Below are 23,362 nucleotides of genomic sequence, written 5' to 3'. Positions count from 1 at the left end.
GCAACGTATGGTTTCTGAGTGGTATGCATACCGTCTGATGTATTTCCGGGTCATGATACAACGGTACCTCTAGCCTACTGAAAAGTATTCGAAGAATAGTACATGTCACATTTGACTCGACTCCTTTTTCTGATGCTCGATAACTTATTTGGCATGGTAAACATCTCCAGTGACTTGGGGTGTTCAAATTAGGTCTACCAGCAGAACGTGCGATAGAGTACTTGAATGAGATGTACACATGGCGAATATGCAGATGACGACTCAAATAAGTTGTCGAGGCGAGTCAAATAAGTTATCGAGGAGCCAAAGAAGTTGTTGAGGCAAATAAGGTATCGAGGAGCCGAATAAATTGTTGAGGCGAGTCAAATAAGTTATCGAGACGAATCAAATAAGATGTCGAGTTGCCAAATAAGTTGTCGAGACGAATCAAATAAGATGTCGAGTTGCCAAATAAGTTGTCGAGACGAATCAAATAAGATGTCGAGTAGCCAAATAAGTTGTCGAGGCGAGTCAAATAAGATGTACATAATAAAGGCCCCAATGAAACGCCATATACTGTACCAACAGTTACAGCTCTTCCTAACCTTTCATGAATTTTGCCCATTGACAAATATTGGGCCCAAATCTCTTCATGAAACGGTTCAATCATTCTAAAAATGAATTAACTGTTTACTCATTCTTGCAAGCCAGAATGCATATTTCCGCACTGAGATACAATGAAAAAGGGTGGATACATGTATATCTTTATTATAAGCAGTGTCACAAAGTGGTCTGTGGTTCATGACGACGTATCTGCTAGTCATTGATGGTCCTGTGTACACTACCTTGATGTCCATATGTAAATAGTCATGACAAATTTAAAGAGCTTTTATAAACATTTTAATTTGTATGTGGCAAAAACATGTATATATGATAATGTCATATATTTGTCGTCTTTCAACTGAACAAATTTCATGACCTTATAACTCCGAGAACACTCCTTTCTGAGTCTGACTCACAGTGACAAGATGATATATGATAAATTCACATCTCCTTCACTGAACACAAAGACAGACAATATAAATAATGACTCAACATTGTCTATTGTTCCAAATTGCATATGTAAGATTGCACGAATAAGGTTTAAAATTTCATGAAGTGACTATGATGTAGAGAGCTGTTATTTAAATTGATGCAATTTGTGATTTCTTTGTATTCCCCTAAAGGCAAAGCTATATTGCACAGTAACTAGTAAGGTTTCAGGGACAATTGCACAACGTCGAATCATCTCAATAACAAACTTCATTCGTTTAGGACAAAACCCCTTCCCCTCTCTCCCTGAACAAACATTCACAAGTGCGACATTCACACGTTTATGTATGTCATAGAAAATTGTAGCAGTCAAACCGCTATGATCGATGCAATGTAAAACATGATGGCAAACATTAAAATACTACCGGAAACCCAGCACTGTACCACATTTGCTGCAAATTTTAATCAACTTATGAACATCTCAGTAGGTAAATACAGAACCTGTTATGGTAACCACTGAATGCATGAAAGTTTCCAAAATTTGGTTAGAAGTGTGAAAATGAAGTTCAGCAATCACATTAATGTCAAACCTCCCCCCCCCCCCTAAACAAACGAAGTTCGATTAATTATTGAGTTTGAGTGACAGTGTGTAATTGTGTCCCTTAGATTTACACATCCTTTCCTTGATGTAACCCAGTTTTCTCACTTAAAAAGGTGTAGGGATGAATCTACAGATGTCATCTTAAAGGAGAATTCCACTCCAGGAATTAGAGACATTTTCATAAACTATGGTTCCGGTGAGTCGTTCATAATATTACTGTAACATCACCTACAATATCTGAGAAACATCAAGTTGATCTTGTGCCTTTATAGAGCACCTTTGCTACAGACCATTGCATGATGGGACAACTACATTTATCTTAATAACCCCAGTCCATGTTTTGGCCAGTGTGCTGCTGCAAGTGCAGTAATTGTAACAGTCACAAGCAACCACTCAATTATTACAATCCACTAAAGTTTACTACAGAGTGATATACAGTGCTTTGGAAAATTTTCAATTTGATTCAATAAAGTCTGGAGACAGCCTGGCAATTCAATTTGTGTAATACTATGTTCTGATTTTCTTTTTTGCAATCACGAAAGGAAGTGCGTGATCACACAATATATATTAGATTACAAGCTTCAATTGGCATACAGAGATTACATTTAGTTTCAACCATCAAAACTGATCTTTCCAAATTATGCCTCCACAGCAAACTGGCCACTTGGTTACCTAGCATATGTGATATGTAGATACAAGTCATAGTTCATGATGGCCAAAGTTTATGTTCATTACTACATGTACGACAGTTGTTCAAATCATTCTATTTCAGAACTGTAAGCGTGAGAGGTGCTGATATTGAAAATCATGCATTTGTATATGAAGAGTATACTACATATTCTAGGCAAACACTGAATTTAAAGTAGAAATCACTTTCAATCACTAACACCATGCCACGTTCTTATTCACCATTCTCGCAACCAGAGCTACAGTAATACATGTACTTCTTCACTAACACTGCGAAATATCCTCTTGATGGTGCATCTTAGACGTTGCCGTAAAAGAGGCTGTGGTTTGCAATGATGCTATTTACTGTATCTTTATGTTATGTCAACTTTGGAACTAATATCACACTGCCTTTCCACTATGACGACACTTGCATAACGCCCAACAAATTGCTAAATTGATTTTGGATAAGTATGATATACAAGTTGGGTGGGGTTGACAGTGGAAGTGGGGTGACAGTGGAGGTGGGATAACAGTGGGGATGGGGTATGTATAAACAAATTTTAGGAAAATATTCATTAGCAGTATATAATGTGTTTACAAAAACAGCTTGAACCTTTGACTAGTTTTGCACCCCTGTGAACTTTTTCAAGAAGTTTTAAATTTGAAGTTTCTGAAAAGCGCACGTCATGTATTTGACATGCCTGACTTCCACCGTCTACAGCTCTAAAATGCTAAATTTTGCAAAACTACACTCCTTAATTCAAATAGCCAATGAGAGCCAGTCTTTGAGCTCCAGTTTAACATAAATGGGTTAGCGACCTTTTTTCCCCCTTCCAAGCCTTGAAATCCCTAATGATGTCATCACAAGCATTAAACCAGGAAGTTTGCCTGGATTCAATTTGTCACTGTAAGTTGCCGTTATTGTCCATCAACCTTATTAAGTATTAGTAAGCAATTCCAACTCCTGTCACTACAATTTCATCCAAGCCATCTGTTACAACGTGATCATCTCATTTCAACATCCAGGTTATATTAATCCTGTTTTGGCTGAAGGGTAGATGTCTTTCACTTGTAGCTTGTAATGGAAATGATTATCGATTTCAGAAGAAAGCTGTCTGTGTACGAAGATATTTTGATCAGGGGTGAAGTTGTCAATAGAGTTGGAACATATACATATTTAGTGATGACTCTCGATGATAGGCTTTCATGGAAACAGAACACACATGCCATTGTCAAAAAACTGCACAGTTAATTGTACTGCTTGAGAAAACTGAGATCTTTTAATGTTAACATAGATCTACTACAAATGTTTTATCCCAGATGTTTTACACTTCAACTTTGAACACTGTTTTTACTTTTGAAGTATGTTAGACTGGAAATATAGACTTGACAACATCATCAGAAAAGCAGGAAGTAGTGGGTAAAAAACAGACTAACATTGACAACATATACCACAGACACATTACGGACCAACTGGGAACGATATTAGCTGGTGACATACATCTACTTATAATAAGTTAGGCCAGAACTTGACGGTCGATGAATAGAGAGAAGTGGCAGACTCAGACTCCCATGCAGTAGAACAACGTACTACAAGCAATCATTCATCCCAGCAGCAATTAAATTACACACCCAACAGACAGACAGACAGACCTCGACTGTAGCCCTACATGTACATGCTCACATGTCTAGCTGTGGCCACTCTTTTTTAAAGTCCTTGTTTTACGAGTTGCTGTTTTTCTTTTATCCTGATTATGTATGTATTTTGATTGCAAAAGTCTTGCATTTATGTACTCATTTTTTGTTGTTTTTATTTACTCGTTTAAACTGTTTTAATGGTAAACACTGAAATTTCTTCATAAGGATTAATAAAGTTTATTGTATTGTACATGTATTGTCTTGTAGTCTTGTCCCCAACACAACTTGTCAGTCTGTAGTCTTGTCCCCAACACAACTTGTCAGTCGGCTGTGACAACAAAGCTCAATTATTACCATATTTGCTTGACTGCCACCCAACTATTTCAGCTTAAATGAAGGGTACTGACAACTTTCCCAATCAAAGGGAGTGCAGAATGTTCTCTCAAGATAAGCAGCCTGCCAAAGTATAAGGGTGTAGTCAGTCATTGTACCATAATTATAATGATGATCATAATAATATTAGTATTTATATAGTGTTTTCATACACTTTGCTCATAGCAGTTTCCAATTATTACTGCTGACATGGATATATAGCGACGCAATGACCCTTTATACTTCCTCAACTCCCTGGGCAGCATAACCCCATTGCAGCCTCAGTAAGTGCACTAACAGCAGTACTAGTAGTTTATTGCCATTTCCAGGCCTCCAGCCCATTTGCAAAAGAAGTTACACCTTGAAATTTCAATCAAAACTATTAATTACAGAATATACAAAAGTACAATGTAAACGTACGTATATAAACAAAACTAAATAATTTCATATGAAGTGTTTAAATATACAGACTCGGCAGCTATTTGACAAAATCTCAAGTGCATCGACAAGTTTCGAAAGACATCGTCATCATTGGAGTGCATTAGACGGTGAAATTTACAAAGATTAGGATGCAGTGCAAAATCTTTAGGAATATATTTCATCCTCAGTAAGTGCATAGAATTAAAGAATACAACTATAGCAAGCTAGGGAAGGGAGAGTGAAATATTGCAATTATTCCAAAGACCATCACTCACTACATGTAAATGTACTAACCAACCTGTGGCAGTGTACAGGATAAGATAATTAAAGGTCTCAATATATGTAGATCCCTTTGCACATACTCATGTCTCAAGATCTTTGATTTACTCTCAGGAGAAATTCTTCACATTTTCTTTTTTCTAACATTTTTAATTTTTTAATACATATTTCATAAACAATGTTCGATCTTTTTTCAATTTTTCTATACATATTTTATACCTTACAACCCATGCACCTGTAGACTTCAAGGACAAATGCTACTACACTATTTCTGCTATCATACTTGCACATCTACTCTGATCTTCTATTACGCTGGTATTAAACCACTCTGCACAATACACATAACGTGTGCAAAAGATTAACGTAAATTTGAATAGAATTTGATGTATGTGAATCAGTGGGTCACATTTTCCAAAAAAAAAAAGTACTTCATGCCCTGAATTGCAGTATCTCTCATTTTGAGCCCCACATGAATGGGGCAATAGATCTATTTTTCAAAAGAATTTGATCCCTTGAAATGAGAAAATTTCATTGCAATTTCCTCCAAACACAGTGAACCGTCTATTACACAATATACGAATGATATCCTTGGGCGTTTTATTTATTGCAGTCGTGACATCAGTTCAACTTCCAGAACGAAGCAATGATATATAAAATAACGCCAATGGTGTTGTAGCACATACAACTGTACAGTTTTTAAAAATGTTTACCCACATGCTGATTCATGTTAGGTATAGGTAGGTGGTCATCAGCTGAATGATTATCCAGTTGCCTATCCAGCCCTGTTATCTTTCCAACATGTATACATGATCATTTGGCTGTTGCTATGGGTATGGTCATATTGCTACACATATCTGCATACATCTTTTGAATGTTTGTTCACTTGTCTATGAATCCCTGCTGTTATATTTGCAATATACATCATCATTTGTCTGTTGCTATGGGCATGGCGTTGTTGCTAAGCACATTTACATTCACTTTTGAATGTTTATTCACTTGTCTATTAATCTGTTATCATTGTGAAATACACTATTGATTGGTTGTTGATATGGGCATGGTCATGGTTGCTAGGGATATTTGCATACATTTTTTTGAATGTTTACACACTTGCCTATCAGATGATGTTGTTATTTTAGCAAAATATACAGCAATATGGTTGTTGCTAAGGGTGTGGTCATGGTTGCCAGGCCAATTGTGTCAAAATGTTTTGAAAAATCTGCAGACTAACACTTCTAGAAAAATCTAACCAAATTCTATCTCACTGCCCAAGATGTTTTTTACCAAAATTTACATTGTTACGCCTAATTTGCATATCACTGATAAGATCATTATATGTTTAACATTTCACTGATGGCATCATCATATCATGAACAAATCTTAATCTACACACCCCTAAGAATGTTCCCATAAAATTTCAGACCATGCCTAGTGGTTTTTGAGCGTAAGTTTTTTGAATGGCATTTTTTTACCCAAATCGCACATCTGTGATGCAATAATTTTGCTTTGAACAATTTCCCAACTAGACACCAAAAGTAATGTCCCCACCTAATACCAAGGCAATCGGTCTGGCGGTTTTTGAGTTTAAGTCGTCCACACACAGACAGACAGATGGACAGATGCATATACATTGCACGATGCATATACATGTAGTACTACTGAACATTATAAGTTCAATTATAGTAAAAATGATCTATTAACTTAAAGTACTAAGTGTCCTCTTTATACATGTACATGAATTGTATTTTTGATAATGTCGTCAGTCATGACTTGATAAAAGAAAAACACTTAATAAGACATCTACTCTATGGATGTATCCTAATACACAGTCACATAAATCAACCTCAGATAAAATAGCTTGGTTATTACTGTCACTGCAACATGCTTAAACTAACACACTTTGAATCATCTAATTAGTTACTGGACATGCTCTTTCACAGGCTATAATTCACTTATAGAAGATTGTCTTTTACATCATTAATATACTATATGTCCATGTAGTCTGCTACATTACAAACTTGGTAGTCAAGATACAATGTTTAGTAGTCTATGTCTGTGTGGCTCACTGAGCAGAACGGCGTGGGTACATGGGCGCCAGTTCAGATGTAACTCTAGGAGGCGATCAGGATAAAAACGTAAACATGTACCACGAAGGTCAATTCAGGCAAAATAACGAAAGTAAAATAGCAATGAACGATTAGCCAACATCTACATCGGATTTTAATCAGATTGAGTAGTCTATGTGCCCTGGACTACTGCTAATTTGGTAGTCTAGATACAATGTTTAGAAGTCTATGTGCCCTGAACTACTGTTAATTTGGTAGTCTAGATACAATGTTTAGTAGTCTATGTGTCTGTGACTACTGCTAATTTGGTAGTCTAGATACATAGTTTAGTAGTTTATATGCCTTGAACTACTGCTAATTTGGTATTCTAGGTACAAATGTTTAGTAGTCTATGTGCCCTGGACTACTGCTAATTTGGTAGGCTAGATACAATGTTAAGCAGTCTATGTGCCCTGGACTACATGTACTGCTAATTTGGTAGTCTAGATACAACGTTTAGTAGTCTATGTGCCCTGGACTACTACTAATTTCATCCCTGTGTAAACATACCAAGTAAAAGATCCCATCCTGTAGCAACTTGAAACACAAGTCAGTTATATAAGAAATTTCATGTGGCTTTGTTTTATCGCTCTTTCTTTGAAAGACATGTACATGTATGTCAAAGTTGTATAAACTTGACGTGGCTTCATCCTAGTGTTGTTAAAGGTATGGTAACACGTTCAATGACAAATGGTTAGGATGGATGCATTGAGTAGATGGTGTGCTAATTTTCGTAAGATGTGGCTTTTGACATTTACCATCTATAATGATAGCCTCTAGAGTTAGAAGTCTATTTAGATCCTATTCTAACCTTATTAATGCTGTGGTTTGAACTGTTAATTGCATTTGGGCAGAAATTACAAAGGTTCAGCACTCATGTTACCTTCTTTTTTTGTGTGTGATTAATGTGGAAAGTGACACCGACAGTCCAAATTTTGATTCTTATCATGAAATACATTTTCAGCTCCCTAGGAAATACAGCATGTGCTACAGTACATACAAAGTACAAAGTACAAAGTACAAGTTTGTCACTTGAACTTGAAGAGTCTGGAAATCAATTAGAAATTTACATAATGATGTCCAGGTTTGGGACAAAATGTTGTTTACACATGAGTTTTCGGCACATTATGTAAAATGTGCCAATAAGCTACTGTACAGAAATGTGCATATATGAATATCTTGATTTGCTGCAAGTTTAACCTGCTGTTACCATCCGTTTTACTAGATATGTGTAAATTTAATAATCTACAGCAATGTATATAAATAATGATATCTTGTTTTGCTACCGTAACAATATAATTCTACAGAAATGTGCACATGAATATCATTTTGCTGCAGCATGCTGTTATCACATGCTTTAGTTTATGCATAATTATGCAAATGTGCTGATGTTCTACAGTAATGGTTGCCATAGTTACCTCGTTAAGTGCATTGCACCACAACCTGACAGCAGGCCCCGATTCGACAAAGAAGTTATCTTCATGATGTGGATAATCTGTTGAGGAAAAAGAGCCGATATAATGGTGACAGTTTAGTTATTTTGATAGTGTTGGAAATGTCTGGGGTAAAATATCACAGTTACCGTTTGTCGTTTTGAGTTTAAAGATTGCCATCTGATATATCGTGTAGGATACTATTTATTACAGTTACATATTCTCATTATCGACAAAAAACAAGATAAAATATAAATATGCAAAATAAATTGCAAAATTAGTGGAAATCATGCACTTTTATTTGATAATCATGATTTTGGGAATAGAGAACACAACACTTTCTAATTATCAAGCAAATATGAAATGTAACACATTATTTACTATAAATATGAAAGTTGTACATTGTTATGATGTTCATGATTTAAAGAGTAGAATCAGACATATTCTAATTATCCACAAAATATGTATTATCTTCTATAAATTCGAAATATCAATAAAATTTGACAAATAAACAAAAATATGCAAGTCATGAAGTTTTCGTTCGATAATCATGATTTAGAGAGTAGAATAGGACATATTCTAATTATCAACAAAACATGTACATGTATCATCAACACATTCTCATTATCAACAAATATCAAATATTATGTTAATATTATTTATTACAAATGCCAATCATGCAGTTTTCGTTTGATAATCATAATTCAGAGAGTAGAATAGGACATATCCCACATCAGCAAAATATGTTATTATCAACACATTGTCATTTAATTATCAACAAATATCAAGCATAACTTAAATATGCATTATCATCAATTACAATGCAAATTATCTGATCATGATTTAGAGAATAAGAACAAGAGACATTCTAATTATCAACAAAATCTTAAAATGTAACACAAAATTTGAAATCTAATGCTACTATTATTCGTACTGCCACTTGTGGAAAACTTTTCTTGTTATCAGAACATTTACTCTGGGTGAAATAAATGTATCAGCTGACTATATAATGTACATACTACATGAACCACTTTCCAATAAACTACTTGAAAATTAGACCGGTGTGGGAAGGATGCCAAATGATGCCTGGTTACTCACCTGTTGGGCAAAGTAATCTAAATTCATACTCCCCGGCTAACAACAACTGCAATAAGATACCACCGTCTTCCTGGCTGCCGTTCTGAAAACAGTCAACAAAGAGAGTCTATTAATTTTGTATGGACATCATATACACTGTGGTAATCTTTGAAGTTTTGAGGCAAAGTGATCATTGCCAGCAGTGATGATATGTAACTGTTATTTGTTGTGAACAGTATTCACAGTGTTTTCCAATAAAATCTATATTGTCTTTCTTCATTACATTTCCACACAACAAATTGAAAATTGTGTATATCCATCTTCCTGGCTACCTACGAAAGTCCATTGATTTGTTATGCATACAAATATATGCATGGTAATCCTTGATGTAAAATGATTATGCCAGCAGTGATCATACATGTAATACAGTATGTACATGTAACTGTATCTGAGCAGTATTCACAACATTTTCCAATAAAGCTGTCTTTCTTCATTACGTGATACTGATAACTACAAATTGAAATTTTAAAACTCAATTTTGTAAGTGTATAATCAGCTGAATACACATTTTTTTGCAATAAATATAGGACCCTGGAAAATGGTGATTGCTGTCCTTGGGGTCGTATCGTATGTAACTGTTTCTGTTTGAGTTCAGCACCCTGGAAACAGAAACGAGATACACATGTTCGTTTTATAGGACGGGCGTGATGGCAAATATGGCTGTCATCAAACAAACATTACAATCTATACTGTAGTATGATCTCTGTACTTCTTAGTTCAACATTTTAAGTTCTTACATTTGTTTACATGTATACAAAGCTGCACATGTAAACACATCCAAACATTTTTGTTGCTCATGTAAACTAGTATTAAACCTGGCCTTGACATCCAGGGCCTTCACACATATGTAACCATGTCTCTGGCCGGGTTATGCTAAACTTTACAAATAAGTTACATGTATAAGTGTACATACGGTACATAGCATATTTCTGCAAAAATGTGCTCAATGACATCATGTGTAATAAAAGAATGCACGAAAGTTTTAACTTTATTATGCACAGGTGTACTTGATATTGACTGGTTTGTCTACAAGTACATGTACATGTACAATGTTATATGTACTTTGCTTTTTTAAAATTTGCTGCACAATGGATCTATAGTGATAGTAATAAGGTTATGTAGTATACCATGTGACATCAGCCTCTGTAGAGGAACACCATACCATATCATATCATATTCATATCATATCATATCATATCATATCATATCATATCATATCATATTCATAATCACAGCCTCGTACATGGATTTAAACTCCAATAACGCCTGTGGCTGTTATTGTACACGTACTTCGCCTGTTTACATTGCCAGATCTGTGACTTGTTCTAACTACCAGCTTGTATGATGAGTAGCCATAACAAACGGACAATTTAGCCATACCCCCAAAGAGCCATTATCTGCAAAATCATACCGTACATGTATGTTGTGTAAATTTTTAACATTTGCATTACATGTAATTCATAAATAATGTTAACTCTTGCACTCATTGCAGTTTAGTACATTTACAGCTGACTCAATTTGAATAATCAAACAGCGCGGCATAGCCATAGACCCTCCACCTACGTAGCACAGTGTACAGTAATAACTCCTCACCATGACCAGTCAACCTAGGGGGATAATTTCACATCCTAATTTATCTAGTCTGATTGGCTGCCAACGCAAGTTGGTTGGTGGAATGAGCACTCACAGATTCAGTGACACATTATACACGTCATATATACATTGTACAGGCTAGTGCATATATGTACATGTACTTTGCTCTGTTATAAAGTGGTGCATGTAGGTCACAATTTACCATGGTGACAGGGACATATATGAGTAGTCTATCAGCTAGCCCTCGGATGTTCTTCCGATAAAATACGACACACAGCCGAACAACGCTATCGAGGATGGAACATCCGAGGTCTAGCGAATGTCATCAGGATATAAATAACTGCCAATCAGAGAACCGTATTAGCGACAAGCACAAACAGAGGACAATAGCTAAATTTTCATGCATATTCATCTTAAGGAGGGGCTTGTAAAAATAACCACCAATGCGTTACCTAAAATGTGTGAATGACAACGTCTACTCACTCATCAAACACAATTACCATAAACTGATAAGACATAGTAATGACATAAATGTGTTTGTCAACACCTGCATGCAGAGATTGAATATATTAAAGTATATATATGCATATATGGCCCAACCCACCGCTTATCGTAATCTCAATGGAATGTCCGGTCTGAAAATGACATTCGCTAGACTGTTCGGGCAGGCCCTCACATGCGAACTTATAGTTATAGCATCGAAAGAAAGCCCGAACGTCTAGCAGCAAGACTAATGTATGAGGTGCATGGAGTAGAAAGTAGTCTACCCCGTTACTATTTGAACGCAGACACCTGACACAAATAAAACAGTACATGTATGTCTTATCTGGATGGTATTCATTCCTCTTTTGCTTTCATCAAGGATTTACAATATATCAGTGGCACACTGCTTGCAGGCACTGAACATAAAACGATCTCACATCAATCTTAGCTTTTACTTCTGATTCAATCCATTTATCCACCTGCAGTGTCATTGTCCTTTCCTATCAATGTACGATGTAGGTCTAGCAGTTACCATGGTAACACAAGATGAAGCACATTATACGTAGTTAGAGTAACTATACATGACCGCATGTAACATACACTACATATGCAATTCACATTTGTTGCTACATGTATGTACATTTGTACATCTGTGTCTTTCTTTGTTTCTAACTGTGATGGTTTTTGAATATTGTAAACAATTCAAACATTCATGTGTATACTGTAGGGTTATAAGCAATTTACTCCCACAGTGTGACTAGATTTGCAATTATGTATTTATATTCAAGCAGTACAATGTCCTGGTAGTACACTGATATAGAATTGTAGAAGGGAAACACCATTCCATGGCGATTCCTATGGTGAGATCATTTGTATAATGCATATATAACAAACACAACTACTAACAGTAAATCCTGGATGTAAAAGGAACTGTATACATGTACACTGTAGGTCATTGGTTATTCAGTACACTTGTACTTAGAATACAGTTTATCAATGTAATCATGTTATAACAGACCTTAGGTACTTGCTGTTTCTTGTACATGTAAGGATGTACATGTATGTACATGTATGTATGTATGTATGTATGTAGGTATGTATGTATGTATGTACATGTATGTATGTTATATACATTTGTATGTATGTATTTATGTATGTATGTATGTATGTATGTATGTGTGTGTGTGTGTACGTGCGAGTGTACATGTGTGTACAAATGCATGCATGTACATGTATGTACATGTGTGTGCATTTATGTGTCATGTAATGTGTGCATAAATTTATGTATGTATATTGTATATACGTACAAATATGTAAGTATGTATGTATGTATGTATGTACGTACGTATGTACATGTGTATGTATGTATGTATGTATGTATGTACGTACGTACGTACGTATGTATGTACGTAGTACTACGTTCGTACGTACATATGTATGTACTGGTATGTATGCACATAAAATGTATGTATATTGCATGTATGCATAGTACATGTATGTACATACTACATGTGTGTGTGTGTGTGTGTGTGTGTGTGTGTGTGTGTGTGTGTGTGTGTGTGTGTGTGTGTGTGTTTGTGTGTGTAATGTGTATATACACACGTACATGTATCCACAGACCCATACTAAATAAACCAAATGCATGAGATACATTTATTACTGGATTCAATACTTATACTAGATGTTTCTCTGCCTGATCTTCTTTTACAATTACAGTGTATGCCAAGTTCACTTTTAAATTATCCTTTCCCCTTGCACGCTGAGCTCAAATGGCCTGAGATAATTAACTTCTTCTTTTTTCTATCCTAATAAGATACACACACACACAGGTACAAGTAATGAAATGAAAATGGCTTTTCTTTCTTATCAGACCTGCAAGGAAATTTAATTGACTTAAGTTCAGTCTGAAAAAGTGGCAGGAAATGCTGTATGGAAAGGTAGTGAGCTGGAAAAAAAACAACTAAAGAGTCTGCAACCCTGTGTGGGTAAATAATATGACAAGTGAAAATATCACAGCAGGGAATTTATTCCCCCCTTGTGTGGACATGACATTATCACATAATTCTTTTAGCTGTTTATTGTTGTGTGTATGGGATTATCGAAGATTATCAATTAAGCTACCGTGGTGTTCTAAATAGGAGTTAAAAAAACGTTACAAATTAATTTAAAAGTTATGAATTTTTCATAAAGCATACTTGATGAGGTATAATTAGATCTCAAATAATCTCACCACTGGGTACATGAGATATATAATGACTAATATCACATTACCCTTTCCTAACCTTGTTATCTTGACATATCAAATGGAAATTTTTGAGTCTTTTTAAATTTTAGATATCACGGAGGCAATGCTTTAAAAACACATTACAAATCCTTTCAAAGTGCCCTACTCCACTTGCTTGAGAAGGTCTTGGCAAATGTCGTTTTACATTGATTTTTCAAGTAGGAAGCCATGATGGAACTGTTTTATAAATTAAAAATCCAAACAAAATACCCAATCCTCATCCTTATGGCCTCTTTTAAAGGTTATATACATATACAAGTAACTTTGTAGGGAATGATATCAGTTGTAATTTTGCCATCCTGTCAAACACAGTATCATCATCATCATCATCATCACAACACATGTACAGTGCACACCTTCATTCAGTGTATTCTGAGATCTACACTGTAAATATAGTGTCAAAGATACATATAATGGGGGGAGGGGGGGGGGGGGGAGTCTATTATTAAGTAAATTTTCAGAAAAACATGTCTAGAAAAATGTCAGAGAATTCATCAACACTTTTACACTTGGTTTACTGTCTGTGATTGAATAGTGGCCAGTTTAATTTGACATGGTCTACTAGTCAGGCTTGTAGCACAGAATCCCATATAGAACTCTAAAAGATTGCATCTTAAGCATGTATGTTGGGGGATTACCTGTGGCAGTAGAACTGTTACAATGATGGCCATTTGATTTAAATCTTATGTTTCTGGCATTTATATCTGTTGACTGAAGATTGCCGATGGAAATGGGCCTATTACATGTACAATGATGGCCAGCTTTCTTCTATCATTCGTGTATCTTGTCAAGGTTTACTTGTGGCAATGTGACTGTTTCAATGTTGGCCAGCAGGTTTAAATTTTATGTTTCTACCATTTGTGTATGGTGGGGATGACCTGTGAATATGAGGTGGGGAATACATGTATGCTGGCCATCTGTTTTAAATCTTATGTTTCTAGCATTTTGTGGATGTTAATTGAAGATTACTGGCAATGAGACTGTGTCAATATTGTTTACCACCCGGCTTAAATTTTATGTTTCTATCATTTGTGTACGCTGACTGAGGAATATCTACAGCGCTATTGTTTATTTCAGTGGTGTATCCTATGTTAAAAGGATACCATGTATCATGTGGTTTGATGGACATGTAACGATATGCTGACATCATTGGGTAATGCACCCTAAGATTCAGTTCCAAGAACTGAAGCAGTCTCTCTCTGCATTTCACACAAATTATGATTTCTTTTCACATACATATATATGATTTGACATGATAAATCTGAATTCAATCTAGGTACATTGTAACCATCCTATTCACATGCAAACCATTATCGTATCTTATCTATTCTGTTTTGAACTGATCATGAAAAAGGAAATTATGAAGTGGCCTGCTTTTCACTACAGGTATTATTAATGATGTATCTTGAGTTGAAATCATTCTCCAATATGTAAAATAGTTGAATGTGACAACATCTTTAAACCTGCACACTGGGATCATGTTATCTCTTAGTACATGTACATATACAATACATTGTACATTGTATGTCAGCTGCTCAGAGCAATAACCTGTGAACACTTCAAATACTGAAGAAGTAATACTTTAAAATGCATGATGTTATATACAATGTAGTTGCTCCTTGTTACATTGTATCAACTGTACAATGCAGTGCATTTATTTATGTATGTATGTACATGTCCGTGTGTGTCCGTGTGTGTGTGTGTGTGCATGTGTCTGTGTAACCATGTTGTTATCAACTGTGCAATGCAGTACATTAATATAGAGTGCATTGATTTATGTATGTACATGTACATGTCCATGTGTGTGTGTGTCTGTCTGTGTGTGCACATACATGTGTGTGCATGCACGCGTGCATGTGTACATGTGAGTGTGTGAGCACTTGTGTATGTATTTATGTGTTTGTGTACATTTGTATGGTGTGTGTGTGTGTGTGTGTATGTGAATATCTTCAAAATTTTCCTCATTTTAAACCACCACGTATTATTATTCATGTGAGAAGACTGTTCTGAACTTCATACTATAAAGTTGAAGCAAGCATGAAACTACATTTTACATGATTGTATATGTACATGTATACGAACGAGTTATGACAAAGACCAAAGCTTTAGGTAACACTTTCTATAGAGCTACACTATCATGAGACATTTGTCTGGACCGTGATATTATGTCATAAAATGTACTAGATAGGAACCATTCAATTCCAAAAATATCACTTGGTGTCTGAGTCTCTTTGTACAAGTTTGGTGAAAAAAATGAATACGAGTCGAACTTCAGAGAATGTACACTTCATGGGGAGAATATGAGTTTGATAACATATGACAGGAACTTGCTCCCACAATGAGGTTGAATTTAACACCTTTTATTTCTATGCACAACCCCCCACCCCCCCCCCCCCCCCACCCAGCAAAAAACACTCGGCCCTAGCCTTTGCCTCTTCAAACCAGGACACTGGGCTGATTCATCTAATTGTCTAGTTTATTATAGACACATACTCTAGTTGCTAGTAATTTGCCACTCATAATTACTGTGTATTTTGTCCTTGTGTGAAGGTACAAAAAGACACGTAATAAATTACAATGTATTATGTACCTTTGGACATTTCTATAGCTTTGTCCTGGTTTCATGAGACTAAACTAATGTTTACTAATTATACACTTTTCAGTATTGATCCTATCCCGTTTCTTTGAAGTCTATAGTGTTATTGCAAAAGAATATTAATCACACATGTCAAAATCTTAATATCATATTCATAATGGCAGAATGGAAACTAACAAAATGTGTCTGTGAAATATGTACATGTGTCACTTGCAAATCAACATGCATCACTTAAATGCATATGTACATGTATGGCAAAGTTTTAATATTATTGCAGAATTTAAACTAAAGCAACACGTCTGTCATTAGTGTGTAATATCTCAATACATATATAAATTGGTAACAGGACAACTCCCCCCCCCCCCCCCCCCCCCCGGACAACTGCCCCCGGACAATTGCCCCCGGACAACTGCCCCCGGACAATTGCTCCTGGACAATTGCCCCTGGACAACTGCCCCGAAGGACAATTGCCCAGAAGGAAAAAAAGCTAGTATTACAGATGAATGGGTTTGTCATTCATTAAAAAGTCACCGTCGGCAACTTACCGCCGCAATTTGCGTACATTATACCACAGGAGGCAGCGAGCATGTAACTGATTGATCGATCAATCGATCGGTTGATTTATTGATTGATTGACTGATTTATCATTTGGTTGAATGATTGATCGATTGAATGATCAATTTTTATGGTGCAATATAACTTATTTTTGTGTGTGATATTGATCAATTCACTCATTGAGTTTTAAAACTATTTCTTTTTCTTTCCCTGGTTACTTTGCTCTCAGCTATATCTCAGACCACTAGCAGTCTGAGGCTGTATGTAATTCTCTCTTTTCTTTATTGACTAAATAAAGACGCCTTGTCCATTCTTCCCCTCTCATCTAAATTAAAACATTCCTAATCTTATAATTGGTGAGATATCACTTACATTAACAGTTTGCTTTATCTCTCATCTGCTGGGAGATTATCACACTGGACAAACATTCGATCATGCATAAACTAGTAAGGAATCCATGTAATACTATTACTAGCTTTTTTTTCGATCGGGGGTGGGGGGGCAGTTGTCCTTCGGGGGCAGTAGTCCGGGGGCAATTGTCCGGAGGGCAATTGTCCAGGGGGCAGTTGTCCTAGAATCATATAAAATTCAATGTAATATTTCACTTACTTACATGTACAACTGCTGACATCAGACCATAGACGACTGGACAAACAGGGGAAGTATACTCAAATGAATTGGATTAATAACACTTGACACAGCATGTTGGAACAGCAGAGACTTGTATTACACTCTAAAATGGTTTGATGAGAACAGTTTCATGGCCTCTTCACATCTACATAAAATGCCAGGGGGACTGAAAATTTGTTGGTGAATATGAACTTTTATGTAAAGTTGCCATAAAACTGTTCTTATCAAATGATGAAATGTAATGCCAGTCTCTGTACTTCCAATATGCTCTGCCAAGTGTTACTACATGACGTACTCCCATTCAGTTGTTTACATTCCCTGCATGTTTGAAACAGGTTCTGTTTGTTAACAGTCTGATGTCAGCAGTTGTACAAATGAACAGTATGAACACTCATCACTCATGTCAAAGTTTCAATATCAATCATGCCAGAATAATAACTACATGTACTTGTATGTATATTAAATTCAATAGCAATTTTGTAATGCATTAGGCCAATTGCACATATCCAGTAATAGCTCACTTACAAATGAACTTTCAATATCATACATGTAGCAGAATAAAAACTGATGAAATGTGTCTCTGTGTAATTATGTCAATGCCCACATATAAATTACCGCATATATGGTAGCCATTATTTGCTGTCATATGATGGCTGCTGCCTCAATTACAACAGACAGGAAGCCTTCAAATTACATGTATATGTAGGGTAGTGGACTGATCCATCTGACTGATGGATCTCTTTCTGTGTTACTAGCCAAATAATTGAAGCAACGATATCCATTTCACTATGTACATCAAAAAAACTCAACCATCTATCAATGTAGGCTACCGTTATTACAATGTATATGTACATACATGTACCCAAACAACAAGCGAAGCCAAGCTTTCAGCTAACTTTAAGAACGCAACATGAACACAAACTAAATCTGCTGTTTTGTGACATGTTGATGTCAGCAATAGACCTGTTGCCGGTTCCAAGATAGATTGCGCATCTCTCCATATAATGCCATGTATTGTGTACGTGCTGAGGGGGGTTTGCACATACTACTCAGGTGGATGGTTTTCACCTGACCCGACCCTGGGTTCACCCGTAAAATCTTCCTCTGTTAATGATGGCATTTAGTCTTTGTTCTATAAAATCACTCACCCATGATGCAATACATGTCCTTTGAAAGAACAATGGATGAGGAAAAAGTTCATATATATTGAACAATGGATGAGGAAAAAGTTTCAACTCAGTTTTTCTTACCAATTCTCGCTACCTGCAATACAATTCTATACATCACTGTGGGGTCAAATGGAACGAAGTCGCGAGACAACGCATTCTAATGTCGACAACTACACTTCCGGTTGGCTATGCTAATACACATGAATGTTTCTTTCCCATTTTCAGTTGTAGACATCTCTTGTAATTTTGCTCTTGAAAGATACTACATATTTAAATTTCCCACCTCTATAATTATATGAGCTTAAAACTTGCGTTTATCTTATTTGTTACGAATTAAACTGTTGGGAAGAAACATTCACGTGTATTGACATAGACGACCGGAAGTGTAGGTGTCGACAAATGCAAGCGCGGTCGCGAGACTGCGTTCCATTTGACTCCTTAGCGATGCATAGAATTGTATTGCAGATAGCGAGAATTGTGCATAATGTACATGTACATTGGTATAAGGGATGTACATTGTAAATTCTAACGATGACACTCCACAACAAGAACCCAAAGTTGACAAAATTGATGTTTAATTCTTTGACTGACATTTTTGTGTAAGGAGTGCATACAAATGTACACGTATATTATATATCACAGTTCAAGAGTTGGCATACTCCTTTATTTTCTTTTTCAAAAAAAGGATTGACAGCATCTTGAATGACGTCTGCTTTTAAATTATTTGTGCATCTGAACTGTAATTGTAGTTTCGCCAGTATGTATTGTACATATTCAGCTGTTCAAAGTTTCATTTAGTGTGAAATGTACACATGTACACACAGAAGATTGATTCTAGTACACTTGTCTATACAGCAAATACATGTATATGGACAACAGCTGAGCGGAATCAAAATTGTCAAAAATCTTACTAAGATTGCATGTTATTGTCTGGTTCAACAAAACACAGCTTCATTTCATCATTTGGTGTGTCAAAACTCTTACCAAAATTTGCTACATTTTTTTCATTGAAAAAAAAAATCATGACCGCATGGTTCTGTCACTGCTCATCTATGACTCATAGTAACAAGGCCCCTTAGGTCACTCACATTTTCCTTAGCTGAATGAAGAAAAATATTTGGGATTAATGTTAAAACCTTGGCTCTCACACATTGTACAATTATCTGATATATGATATAGACTTGGTGATCACTAATGTATTGGTACACACACACATGTACAATGGTATTCATAGGGGAAGAATGAATGAAAATATATGTTTTGTTAGTCAATAATCGTTTTATGTTCAATGATCCGTTCACAGCAGTCTGCTCAAGTAAATTGTATTTGCATTATCCCCATGAGCACCATAAATGTACATTTGTACTTAAACCATGCACAAGCCACATTGAAGAAAAAATATATACATGGAACATCATATATTACAAATGTACTCGGGTCATGACAACGTGTGTCTGCGTCACTAGTCCTGTTCAGGTTATGTTCAAAATATGAGTCAAAACATTCAAAACTGCCATTAATTTCGCTAATTTTTCATCGAAATTACTGGCAGTGGTATCATTATGTTATTCTCCAAAATGTTGTCTTCATTCAGCTGGAAAATACTCATTACCTAAGGGTTGTCACTACTCCTCTCGTGACTCATAGTGACTAAGGCCCCTTAGGTCACTCGTATTTTCCATGGCTGAACAAAGAAAAAACATTGGGGAATAACATCTAATTGTATCATCTGATATTTCTGAAATACTATTATTTAACATACATGTGTAGTCCTACATATCAAACCTATGGAAACAAGGTAGACATAGGGTGTCAATTACACACAACATCATCTTTCATACATCTCCCATGTACATAAGGCCAAAAAAAAAATTAAAATAAAAATTAAAACTGTTTCTGGTCAGCACGGGCATCACTTTAAATACCCTCACATTGGTCTTTTTTTCGTGTTTGTCCAGCCCATGCAGTCTGCAGATCCGGGGGAAACACAAAAAATAACCCTCCTTACTTCAGAGAGCCAATCGTGAACAAACAAATGATATCTGCCCCACATACATGTACACACTTGCTCTAAAGTACTAAATAAAAAGAACAGTAACTGCAATAAATAGTAGACTGAGTGACAGGTTTGTTGAGAATTAAAAAGAAAAATGCATCGTCGCACCATTTTAGACAATCTATCCTGACCAGAAACAATTCCTTTTTTTTGGCCAAATCATTTGTATTTCTGTTATAACATCCATTTATAAACGAAATACAGACACATAAACTAGTCAAACAAAATTCAATATGAGTGATGACAATAAAAGTATGCTGCGTATGAAACTGACTTTGGATTCAAGCTTACGTAAATTGCTTCCATAAAACTGTAAAAAGCAAAATTTTCTATAAACTAAAGAAAACTAGAGAATTGGAAGAAGCATGAAGGACATCAAACTGTTAATTTTACAACAGTGCTATTTTGGTTTAGTAAAGGCTTCAAACTATTACTATATTCAGACTACAAGTGAGAGTTTCACTCTGAGGTGACAGAAAGTAGTAAAACTAATAAGCTGGATTTGGGACTCCATTCACACTGATTTTACTTTTTACCTGACATAGATCACATACCAAAGTTATCCAATATTAGCATATAACCTTCATTTCCAATCATTTAGCAGCAACCGTGAACTATAACAATAGAACTTTTCTATCTAGAAAACTAAATACACTTATACACATAATCAAATAGAATTTTGTGTCAGACACTAATGTAGGTCGACTCTAAACCCCCCATTGTATCTGAACTAAATTTAACCTATCTCAGAGTCGACATTAACTGTTCATATTTGGGGTTTTTTATGTTAGGTAATTTACTAAAGTCGACTCAGAGTCGACTCAACTGGCTAAGTGAGAATCCCCTACATTGTATATACATATATGTGTGGATGTACAACGTAATGTACTTCATTACAGGCAGTGTAAATTTTGGTCATGAGATCAAAATAGACAATTGGCTTCAAAAAATTAGTTTGAAGTACTATTATATGTCTCAAAATTACAGTAACCTTTTAAAAGTGATAACATTTATGGCGTTATCAGCAGAAATGTGAGAGAAATAGATATACCAATCAGTTGAAGACGCCCACATGGACTATAGGGTTAAATTTGATGGCAGAGCTCTATAGAACTATTGTACAGAATTATGTCATCTCTAAAGAAAAGGTGAGGAATGCTAAGGTGTTTGTGTGCTATTTGATGATTTTTTTTTTGACAACATGTACACTTATGGCTGCCACTGATAAATGATGTCTGCTGACATCTGGAAAAATATATGTATTAGTACAGTCAACATGAGTTGCAGCCTCCTTCCTCGATGTGTACATGTACTTGCCTACACCCACTCTTGTACTGAATTGAACTGACCACCATGCAGGAAGTGAAAGAGCAAGAAATCATATTTGCATGAAGTAAACTTGTTTTTTGCTTTGCTTATGTACATGCATGTTCTACATGTTGATACAATGGTTTGTCTTATTAGTCTACCGTAATCCCTATACACACCATAACCCTCAAACAGCATTCCGTTCTCACCACCAACAGTGTTAGTTTATGCTAATTGGAGTGTTTATATAAACATGGTGACATTATCGCGTCCTCATGTGACTTAACTTTCAAACTGAACATTGAGTTTGTAGTAAACTGAATGAAGTAACTATACAACTGCCTGTCAGTGTGTGATGGATCACTACAGAATTGTGTTGGTCACCCTTTCCCCAGCTGGAGATTGAGCTAGATATTTGGTAACACTTGTTAGTTTGACTATACGTGGAGATAGTAGAAAACAAAAATGACTATGCGTAGAGTAATTAGACTAGGTTCATCTGTCTATGCTAAGGAATGAGATCATATATGAAATGACATCCTTAATGGATTGAATTCGGTACAATGGAAATCACTCTCTGATCCAAAATGTACAACAACGTGAACACTCACTTAGCTTGATGGGTACATGTACAATGCACTTGTAGTCTGTTTAATAATCTGGCTGTGCATGAACTTAATTAATTTTCAATCTGTATATCAGTAGTAATGTAGTCTCAGCCACGTCTCTGTTCTACTTTAGTCTTTGATTCATGTATAATACATGACTGTATAAATAGTATAATGTTGTACTTTTCATGTACAGCACTGTAATGTATTTTGTACAAATCTGATTATAACTCATAATTAAGGAAGGTTTGCATTTGTGTAATATTAATAACCATATCTCATGTATAATGTCTTTGTTGGCTTATTTCTTGGTACAAAACTAATGATAATCTAATGAAAGAAATGGTTTGCACTGATAATATTTACTGATACTTCGTTTGCACTGTTTGTGCATAGACAGTGGAGGGTCCCCCCCCCC

General features: G+C 35.7%; 1 protein-coding gene across 1 annotated transcript in view; it reads right to left on the bottom strand.

Annotated features, from left to right (window-relative positions):
• Positions 1 to 23,362, bottom strand: part of LOC144436793 (uncharacterized) — a 110,051-nt gene that overhangs the window by 73,805 nt on the left and 12,884 nt on the right. Inside the window, exons 2-3 of the mRNA XM_078125655.1 lie at positions 9,624 to 9,705; positions 8,511 to 8,587 (exon numbers count right to left, since the gene is read on the bottom strand). Of these exons, the coding sequence (XP_077981781.1) occupies positions 8,511 to 8,587; positions 9,624 to 9,705 (159 nt within the window). The remainder of the gene's footprint in view (positions 1 to 8,510; positions 8,588 to 9,623; positions 9,706 to 23,362) is intronic.

This window comes from Glandiceps talaboti, chromosome 6 (genome assembly GCF_964340395.1).
Source record: "Glandiceps talaboti chromosome 6, keGlaTala1.1, whole genome shotgun sequence".
Classification (NCBI taxonomy): domain Eukaryota; kingdom Metazoa; phylum Hemichordata; class Enteropneusta; family Spengelidae; genus Glandiceps; species Glandiceps talaboti.
The sequence above is the reverse complement of the archived record's forward strand: the minus strand, read 5'-3'. Positions and strand labels throughout refer to the sequence as shown.